This window comes from Lontra canadensis, unplaced genomic scaffold (genome assembly GCF_010015895.1).
Source record: "Lontra canadensis isolate GAN:19392208 unplaced genomic scaffold, GSC_riverotter_1.0 scaffold63, whole genome shotgun sequence".
NCBI classification, from domain to species: domain Eukaryota; kingdom Metazoa; phylum Chordata; class Mammalia; order Carnivora; family Mustelidae; genus Lontra; species Lontra canadensis.
In genome coordinates, this window is record NW_022631057.1 from 4,265,728 (window position 1) to 4,276,893 (window position 11,166).

The 11,166-nt window shown below is 33.6% G+C and overlaps 1 protein-coding gene across 1 annotated transcript in view; it reads right to left on the minus strand.

Moving 5' to 3' along the window:
• Positions 1–10,411, minus strand: part of F13B (coagulation factor XIII B chain) — a 32,770-nt gene extending 22,359 nt beyond the window's left edge. Inside the window, exons 1-5 of the mRNA XM_032878184.1 lie at positions 10,254–10,411; positions 6,042–6,242; positions 4,028–4,213; positions 1,780–1,956; positions 1,239–1,415 (exon numbers count right to left, since the gene is read on the minus strand). Of these exons, the coding sequence (XP_032734075.1) occupies positions 1,239–1,415; positions 1,780–1,956; positions 4,028–4,213; positions 6,042–6,242; positions 10,254–10,317 (805 nt within the window). The 5' untranslated portion in view covers positions 10,318–10,411. The remainder of the gene's footprint in view (positions 1–1,238; positions 1,416–1,779; positions 1,957–4,027; positions 4,214–6,041; positions 6,243–10,253) is intronic.
• Positions 10,412–11,166: the final 755 nt, after the last annotated feature.

An 11,166-nucleotide genomic window follows, 5' to 3' on the forward strand; every position in this document is an offset into this window, starting at 1 on the left:
CCCCCTCCTCCAAGTTCCACTTTCCTATCTTTCTCTTGTTGATCAATAATGATATTATTTTCTATACTACAGAGTATATATACTCTCCATCCCCCCCAATCCTCAAAATCCTATTTACCTTTCAGTTCAAATGTTATTCATCACCTCCAAAAATTCTATCCCACATCATACCAATCAAAATCTTCAGTGTTTGTTCAAATAATTTATATCTGAATCTATTATATTTGTCACATTGTGTCAATTACCTTTTTAGATTTGTTTCCTCTGCTAGGCTTGGACTTCCTTCATATATCATTGTAGGTATGTTTAAATGATGTGTGAATTGTCTCCCAATAGGTGATCATACTGTCTGCTTGAACATGTCCAGTGATAGAAACTTGCCATAGACATTACATTTTAGGAATACTCTTACTTGAGAACCATATTTTTCATTTTTACTCTGGGTAATATTTTTTTTAATTTTTCTGTTCTTTACCCCCACCATTTTGAAGACAGGATTTTTCACATCAGGAAATATGTGGCCAACTAAGAACCGTCACAAAACCACCAGCATGAGATAACTGAATCTAGTAATTCCCAATAAGTGAAATGTATTCATTATAATGAAAGAGTTTAAAAGTTACATACACTCTACATACTAATACAACCTTTAAGATTTCTTAAATCTTTCTTAAATTTCTTAAGATTAAATATTGCTGAAAATATCTAGCAATGATTTAAAAGACCATATTTATTTTTAAAAATAACATTCCACATAATACCCTCCATGTCATTCCACATCATTGCAAATGGCAAGATTTCATTCTTTTTGATGGCTGAGTTCTCATAAGTCAGTCAGAGAAAGACAAATACTGTATGATTTCACTCATATGTGGAATTTAAGAAACAAAACAGATGAACCCAGGCAAAGGGAAGGAAAAATAAAATTAGACAAAAACAGAGAGGGAGGTAAACCATAAGAGACGTTGAATTCTAGGAAACAAACTGAAGGTTGCTGGAGGGGAGATGGGTGGGGAGATGGGGTAACTGGGTGATGGGCATTAAGGAGGGCACCTGAAGTAATGAGCACTGGGTGTTGTATGCAACTGCTGAATCACTAAACTCTACCTCTGAAACCGAAAAAAAAAAAATAGCACTCAGGACAAGAATTAGATAATATCAGAAACATTTTTGCATAGAAATTAAGCTAATTAAGACATAATATTTTATTTGTATGAGTATGAAATTTTAAAAATTACCTTCACATACAGGAGATGCTGGGTACCAACCGAAGTTATAACACTGAATTAAGTCAGATCCACTTAGATAATAATTTGTATGACAGAAAAACTGAACTACATCTCCTTCTTCATATGTTTGCTTTATAGGATGAAAATAACCATTTTCTATTAATCTTAAAGAAGAGCACTTTAATTCTAAAAATGAAAGCACAAATAAAATTCAAAAAATGTGTTATTTTTTTCTGTTGAACAATATACCATGTCTGGAATAGAAATGAGTAAATTTGCCATATTTTTTTACACATAACAAAAGCTTGCCAATTTCTATATTTATTAAGTATCATTAGGCTTATTCTAATTTAATTATCTGAGCAAAGAGAAATTCTTTTTCTACTTGAGAGCTTTAAATGATCAAAACCGGTGATCAACATAATTAAAACCCGAAGCAAAAAAAAAAAATGTATGAAAAATGAAACATGAGTGTGACAATTTATATACACTACTGGATGAGAGAAAGTTTTTAAAATGAGACTAAATTGTCCTTAAAATGAGAACCTACTGGTACATTTTGGTGTGAGAGACCATCCATACGTGCGGCATTCTACCTCCTCTGTCTTCTTTCCCCCAGTTGTGTAGTAGCCAGCAGCACACTCGTACTGTATTTTGTCCTTCACTCTGAACGTTTTCTGCATCGTGGAATAATTCCCATGATCTAATTCAGGGACCAAACATGTTTCTAAAAAAAAATCAACTTTATTTATTTTATGAACTTTATCATTAAAACTATAATATTAAAAATAAATCTCAAAATGTATTTTCACAAAATCTGAAGCATATTTGGCTGAATCAAACTTCAGCAAAATTGAAAAATAGCCAGTTTGCCTTTGCGTCTCTAGTTCCTGTTTTTCTTTATACATCTTGTGTCTTAATGCCACCAGTCTTCTATTCTTAAAATTCTGGTCTAGTATTCTTGGCAGAAGGCCACAATTCAACCGAAGGCTTGTACAGTAACAATTTTTTGAGTCTGTGTCATTTGAGGATTTATACAATTTAAGCAACTAACAACACACTAACAAAGTATACATATTCAAATTATTGGATTATTTTAAGTATATCTGATACTGGTTTACCAATAAAGATAATGAGCGTTACCTCAAATTCCTCTCTAATAAAGGAATTAGCAATTTATATATGTTGTGAGAAATAGGCTTGAGGTTTTTTTTCATCCTATTCCATTCCATTCCAGTCTTTTTTTTTTTTTTTTTTTTTTTTTAGGATTTCATTTACACACTCGAGAGAGAGAGATCCCAAGTGGGAGGGAGAAGCAGATTCCCTGCTGAGCAGGGAGCTGGACACGGGGGTCAATCCCAGGACCCCAGGATCATGTCCTAAGCCCGAGGTAGATGCCCTACCAACTGAGCCACCCAGGCACTCCTATTCCATTCCATTCTTTTATAGTATAAAGTAGGAACTACTTCCACCTTTTAGTTATTGTGAAAATGTTGCTAGGAACATTGTTGTACAAAAGTCTCTTTGAGTCCCTGCTTTCCCTCTGGATATATACCTAGAAGTGGAATTACTGGATCCTATGGTAACTCTATGTTTAATTTTTAGAGGAACTGCCACCAACCCAAGTGTCCATCAATGGATAATGGATAAACAAAATGTCTATAGATGATCTGTCTATCTATATACACACAATAAAATATTATTTAGCCATAAAAAGAACGTAAATTCTGATGCATGCTACAACATAAATGAACCTTGACTACATTATGCTAAGTGAAGTAAGTCAGACACAAAAGGATAATACCGCGTGACCCTTCTTATACAAAGTACTTAAAATAAGGAAATTGATAGAGACAGAAAATAGAAGTTACCAGATACTGGGGTAGGGTGGGGGATAGACAGGTTTATTGTTTGTTTAATGGGTACGAGTTTCTGTTTGGGTTGATAAAGAAGAAATAATGGTGATGAAGAAGAAATAATGGTGATGGTTATACAACATTGTGAACGTACTGAAGGCTACTGAATTGTACACTTAAAAATAGTTAAAATTTCATGTTACGTATATTTTACTGCAATTAAAAAAAAAAGATCAGGGGTTGCCAGCGGTTGGCAGAATGAAAAATGGATGAACAGGTGGAACACAAAAGATTCATAGGGCATTGAAACTATTCTGTATGATATCTCAGTGGTAGATACATGTTATTATACATTGGACAAAATCCACAGCATGTATAACACAAAGAATGAACCCTAAAGTATGAACTTTGGTTAATGCAACAAATATACCACACTAAATGCAAAATGTTAATAATAGGGATAGTCAAATGTGGCCAAGGGCAGGAAGCAGTATATGGGAATTCTCTGTACTAGCTGTCCAGTATTTCTGCAAATCTAAGACTGCTCTAAAAATAAGTGTATTAATATTAAAAAAATTAAATAGGAACTAGTGGAGTAGGTGAGTTGTGGGAGTTGGGAACTCGTGGGTAAAGGAAACACCTAACATTTAAGAAAAACAATATGATATCAACTTCTTGCCTTTACAGACATACAAAAAATCAATTATATTAAATAAAAATGACTATCAATATAAGAAAGTACTAGCCTCACAGTCTTTTATCTTTAGTTTTAGAAAATGATTCTTTTTTTTGTAGCACAAAAATTTTTAATAATAAGCATTATGACAAAAATATGTCCTCATAATTGTTAGAAACATATGCAGAAAAACTATGAATTAGTCTAAAAAAAAGGCAATCAGAATCAATTTTACTTGATTTAGGAAATGATTCTTAAACACATACCATGTTCCTTCTTACAGGTAGGTTGAGAAGACCATCCATCAGCAAGACATTGAACTACTTCTTCATCCTTTCCTCCAGTGGTTTTATATCCTGAATTACAACTATAACGCATGTTCTCTTGAATTTTGTACATTAATTTTACATCAGAGATGTAACCATTCCTCAACTCAGGCTTAACGCATTTTTCTATGGGGAGAAAAAAAATCTTTGCTTAACTTGGTGAGATTAAACTTGTCTTTTATTTACTTGTAAAACTAAGGTAAAAGTTTAATATTTTTCTTGGAGTTTAAAGGACAGAAAAATTTCACTCTAGAATTCCTTGATTTGATTTAATTTTGGAATTATCCTGCATATTCTGAATCAAATTTCTTAAAAAACTGATTCAACTTGACAATGACATTCCTTGTATTTATTAACTTCGGTTCTTATTGTGACTCCCATTCCTATCACATCTACTTTTAGAAAACATAACAGAACTCTTCTCCTAATTGTCGTTAATGACAAATAGAAGGAATTTCATTTGGGTTGACTTCCTAATATTTAAATCTACTGGGTTTGACAAGTTTCAACACCATGTAACAAAAGCACATACCTAACTTATGGGTCCTTAAATAAGTCTGCAGATACCTTAACATGAAAACTACGTTCATTTTTTTTTTTAACTCAGCAAACGATCACCTAGCCACACAGTAAGTATGTGTAGCCTATCCCCAGTCAGTCTGTGTAGACCTGTTACTCAAAACCTTTGAGTTTGCAGTTATTTTTTAGCAGATACTTGCAACAGTGTCATGTTAGATAATAAATATTACTATCTGTTACTCAAAACCTTTGAGTTTGCAGTTATTTTTTAGCAGATACTTGCAACAGTGTCGTGTTAGATAATAAATATACCTCAGCACTGAATGAGCTTGGTAATTTTTTTAAGCCCTACTATTAGATCCTCATAACAAGCCAAGAAATATATATCGATTATCTCAGTGAAGCAGGTTTATGCCCACTTTATAGATGAGAAGCTTAGGCTCACAATGCCCTCTTCCCAGTGAGGGAACAGAATTCAAATACAGGCAGGTTAACTGCAGAGTTTCTATCTTAACCATTAGATGACACGCTAAACCTGAGTTCTTCTTTCTGGTTCCTATTTCAAAGCTCTTGCTAATGTTTCATTTATTTTTAAGCTCTATATATTAATCAACCTTTCTTTCTTCCTTTCTTTCTTACTCTCTTTCTTTCTTCCTTTCTTTCTGTGGTCTATGTTAATACTAAAAGTGCAATGCTTAAATTTATGGTCTGTTCTCAAGTCGTGGAAAGGATAATTATCCTACATGGATATGCTCACTATACATACCAAGCACCATCATATTCATTTCCTCTTCTAAATGAAACAGGCCCAACTGAAACCTCTACTCTGTAAAAAAGAGCTTAGAAAGTCCTTTCTTTGTTCAAGAGAGGTCAGCTGATCTAATGGAAGCCCATTAATAGTTTGACTATAGGGTAGCCTGGCATGAAATAATGAGATGAACCAATCAGATTTCCTTTTTCTAAATTTGAACTCAAAATTCAGAAAACACATTTTTCTGAATCTATGGGAGAAGGAGTTGGCACACAAAGAAGAGAGAAGTTTTTCAAAGGATAAAACACTAGAGTAACAATCGTATTCTTCCTAAGTCCGGCGTCAAGCATTTTTCTGGCTTCTTATGCACTATTATCTGTATAAGTTCCTCATTCCTTAAAGTAACTCATTTGCATCTGTTTCTTACGGTATTATAATACCATTTTCAGTAAGTATCCATATTCTCTTTACAGGTACTCTAAAGAAAAAAGACAATAACATTTTAATAAGAAATGCTATTTACAGAATTTCAGAATATGCCTTCATTTTGTAAAAGAAAGAATGGGCCAGTAATTTGTTCTTATCTACCAAAAGGTTTCACCACCCACCAGATTTTCTTGGACCTTTATGAACTGATCTCATTAAATATTATAAATATTTTGTGGACACAACCCACACACTCACTGAAGCAACGTGGTTCTGGAGACCAGCCCTCTCGGGTACATGTGACTCGTGCCTCTTGTTTCCCAGTTTCAGTTGTATAACCAGCCAAGCAGGAAAACAACAGTTTTTCATTTATTCTCATTGGAAAGTAATAGCTTTTAAAAGAATAGTAATATTGGGCAATCCTTCCATTTTCCACACTAGGAAGACCACAGGGTTTCTCTGAAATGAGTAAATATCAAGGTGAAAACAGAAAGGTATATCTAAAACCATAGGATGTGTGATCAAATGGCAGCAAATTTTAAAATTCAAAGTGTTTGAAGCCACTTGGACCATTACTTATTTTTATTACCTCACTTTTTAAGGGACTTCTGTGGCAATGTTTTTCAATTAGAATTAATCTACTAGCAACCCCAATAACCAATAGTCAGAATAAAACTGGTTAAGCCACTTTCCCAGGGAAGCTTTCCCTAACTTTGTAAAACAGCACTTTCTAATAGAAATATAATGCAAGTCACATATGCAATTTTAAAATTTCTAGTAGTCACATTAATAAAAGGAACAGTTGAAGTTAATTTTAATAATACATTTTATTTAACCCATTAAAATATTAAAAAGGTTTTTCATTTTTTTTTCTTACTAGTCTGAACTTGAGTATATTTATACTTATAGCACTCCCAACTTGGACTAACTACATTTCAATAGCTGTATACAGCTAGTGGCTACCATATTGGACAGCAGAATTTAGAGTAGATGAAGTTCCACTTAAGATACACAAACCCCTATGGTGAGTGCTGTGAAGTGTGTAAACCTGGCGATTCACAGACCTGTACCCCTGGGGAAAAAAATATATGTTTATAAAAAATAAAATAAAAAAAAAGATACACAAACCCACAAAATTTTGAAATGAATGGCTTATTTATTTATTTATTTTTTATAAACATATAATATATTTTTATCCCCAGGGGTACAGGTCTGTGAATCGCCAGGTTTACACACTTCACAGCACTCACCATAGCACATGAATGGCTTTTTTTTTTTTTTTAAAGAAAAAGACAGGGGCACCTGGGTGGCTCAGTGGGTTAAAGCCTCTGCCTTTGGCTCAGGTCATGATCCCAGGGTCCTGGGATCAAGCCCCGCGTCAGGCTCTCTGCTCAGCGGGGAGCCTGCTTCCCTCTCTCTCTGCCTGCCTCTCTGCCTACTTGTGATCTCTGTCTGTCAAATAAATAAATAAAATCTTTAAAAAAAAAGTAAAAAAGAAAAAGACAGACAACTAATTAAAAAAATAAAAGACTTGAGCAAGAGCTTTACAAAACAGGAAATATATATGGTCACAGACTTCATAAAAAGTACCCAGCTTTCTTTGGCAATATTAAAGCAGAATATATATGTACTATTTTTTAAAAAGCACTCATCCCTTATGAACACTGACTCAAATGTTCTCAGCAAAACACTAGCAAACAGAATTCAGCAGCATATTAAAAGGACCAATGAGCAAGTAGATTTTGTCCCTGGAATGCAAGGATGGTTCAACATGTGAAGATTGGTCAATGTTATACATCACATCAACAAAATGAAAGAAGGAATAAAAGTATTCTTCTGTCCACCCAACAACATGTAAAAGAATGTTCATAGCAGCACTATTCATGCAGTCCCAAACTGGAAACAAGCCAAATGCCCATTCATGGAAGAAAAGATAAACACATTTTAGACATGCATTCAGTGGAATATTGTACAACAATACAATGCTGAATATCATGCGGCAGTGGTGAATGTTGGATAGTGAATCTCACAAACATATTATTCAGTGAAAGAAGTCTGTCACACGTAAGTAAACATTACATGTACTGACATAAATTTTTATTGAGGTATAATTGATGTATAACTTAATTTTATTAGTTTGGGTATACAGCATAACGATTCCACGTATATATTTGCACATATTGCAAAATCATCTCACAATAAATCTAGTTAACATCTGTCACCACACTTATAATTTTTTTTCCTTGTGATGAACACTTTTAGGATCTGCTCTCTTAGCAACTTTTAAATAGACAATACAGTTTTGTTAACACACATGTGAACACATACAGGGAAAATTATAACAAAGAAATAAGGTGATTATAGGATACATTCATTAAGAGTTATTTGTGGTTAGAAGGAAATTAGAAGTAATGATATGTCCATCACAAGGAAGATAGATAAGTAAAATATATGAAACACTATGCACAGTTAAAAGCAACAGAATAGATTCGGCAACATGGGAATGTATTTAAAGGGTAGCAAGTAAAACAAAACAGTAAGGAGATCAAACTGATGGCAAGCTTTCATTTATGTGACTATAAAGCACATACACAAAACAAGACATAGTTCAGAAAGATAGTTACATATATATGAATATGTCAAATACACAACAGTGGCTCCCAGTTTGATGCTAGGGGAAATGGAATTTAGGGTCAGGGATATAGGGAGGAAATGTATAAATAAAGCAAAAGCGGAACATTTCATAGGCCAATGATGATTAAATGTTATAAAATGAGAGGTACCATTAATTCAATTCTTGCCCCTAATGTTCCTAATGGGGTGAGGGAAAGCATGGAAATATGAGATTATGGTTAGCTTTTTTTCTGTTTGTTTGTTTGAGTAAAAGGAGATTATAACCATATAATAACTAGGAAATTATCTGGAAAATGCAATGTCTTCTATTTAAAAGATTTTATTTATTTGTCAGAGAGAGAGAGAGCACAAGTAGGAGGCATGGCAGGCAGAGGGAGAAGCAGGCTCCCCGCTGAGCAAGGAGCCCGATTTGGGACTCCATCCCAGGACCCTGGGACCATGACTGAGCTGAAGGTAGATGCTTAACCGACTGAGCCACCCAGGCATCCTGAGGAAAATGCAATGGCTTTGTGGTATATAGATGTAGAGAATTATATCAGCTGATTTTTCCCTATTCAGAAAAATAAAACCAAAGGAAATAATTCATGCAAAAGTTATCTTATTGTAGAATTGAATGTATCAAATAAGATGAATTCTATTTATTTCACTTTCATAATTTTAACTGCAGACACTTTTTTGGTAGGAAATTTATAGTAAACTATTACCTAAAAGGCAATTATAGGGACACCTGGGTGGCTCAGTTGGTTAAGCGGCTGCCTTTGGCTTAGGTCGTGATCCCGGCGTCCTGGGATCGAGTCCCACATCAGGCTCCTTGCTCGGCAGGGAGCCTGCTTCTCCCTCTGCCTCTGCTGCCACTCTGCCTGCCTGTGTTCCCTCTCTCTCTGACAAATAAATAAATAAAATCTTTAAAAAAAACAAAAGGCAATTATAATTCTTAGGATATTTTGTCTCAACAAATTTCCAAATGTGTTTATTTTAGAAAAGTTTTATTGCTGTGTGGTTTCCTCATTTGTATATTCACGCTTGCTGACACCTAATTATCCTTTCTTGTTTCTTATCTCTACAGCCTAATAACACTATTAACTAGTCCTAAATAACCCACACTTGCACATTGCCTGTCTCACTCACACTTATTCACATACCAGGCAATCTGGCTATAAAGATTTCTAAGAGTTAAGGAGTCCATGTGTACTGGTTTGTCTGCACAGTCCTAACTTATACTGTTGTCTCATAGAACTATTAATAGAGCTCCATTTCACCCTCAAAAGTGTCTTTATCTGCATAACATTATACAGTCTTCCTCCTAATCACTAAAAAATTTCAACCAGTGAATAAATTAGGATAAAAATCAAAGGGTAAAGATTCCAAAATCTTGATGATTCTTGGATATTTCTTTTTCAAATTTCCAACACTAAGCTCTCACTTTATGAACAGAGAATTAAAATTGTACAAGCTATGCAGCATTAAGAATAAATTCTAGCATGAAATTAGAATTAAGGTCAACATACGACTTCTAATCGGTGGTACTGTTAGACTGAAAATCCTTCCAAGTTTTTAGATCCTCATCTCCTTTGCCACAAAACCTAGAGATACAAAGCTGTTTTCTTCTTTTTTGTCTTGTGTTGTTTTTCTAAGTTTGTCATTATAAGAATAGTTTACTAGTTATACCCAAAGGAAAAAAAATCTGCCTAAATATTTATAACAATTATAAGAAGTATGCTTTTCATCAAGTTGATATGCAAATGAAAGACTATTAATAAAAGTTCAAGTTAAATGAATGTTAGAATTTCCCTTTATAATTTTTAGAGAACAAAGATTATGAAAAATTAATTTTACCTTCTGCATAGAGTTCTCCTGAGATGATTAATATGATGATAAAAGCCAACTCTTTCGTCCTCATCGTCAATGGTGTGCCCAACAAAGATTTTAACAATTCTAAAGTACTAGGGACTTATAAGTACACAATACTTTGCCTGAAGAAAAAGTTAATTATTGACAACATCTGTCAAAGTGTCTTTGTAACAAAACTTATATTTCATTTAAAATATTTTCAAATAATACTAAAATAACATGACTATGTTAATTGACAATACTTTTCATGCCAGAGTCCAATAAAAACGTGATAACTTGTAAGGGCAACAATAGCAGCAGCACAAATCATTAACTCAGACTGCATAAAATCAAGGTAAATTTTCAACTTCAATTCCCTATTGTAAGTCCATGGAGTAAAGTTCACCTGTGGCCATTGATTTCTTTGCCACCATTGATCAAATGGAGAGATGAACTTAGAAACATGAGATAATGGATACCTCATGTTAAAACACAGTGTTGTCTAGGTTACACTTCTTAAAGAGAAAAATGACCTACTAGTCTCAAGCAATGATAAAACTATATTATTGATAGTAATGTCTAATGTTTAGTGTTTGTAATCTGTGGTGGGTGATGAAATCAGCACTGTGCTATATTATCACTCATGTTGAAAAATGTTTTGAATGATCACTATATATACCAGGTCATGCTCTAATCTTGGTTATACAGCAGTGGAAAAAAAGATTAAAATTACTGCCCTCGTGGAGTTTACATTCTAATGGGTTTTAATTTAAACTATAAAATAATCTAGTGAGGTGAGAGCTGTTACTATTTTCATTTTGTAATTTTTTATTAAAATATATTCAGAGAAAAGTACACATGCCATAATAGCACAGAACAATGAATCCTTATCAGGTGAACACATTTCACAATAAGAAAC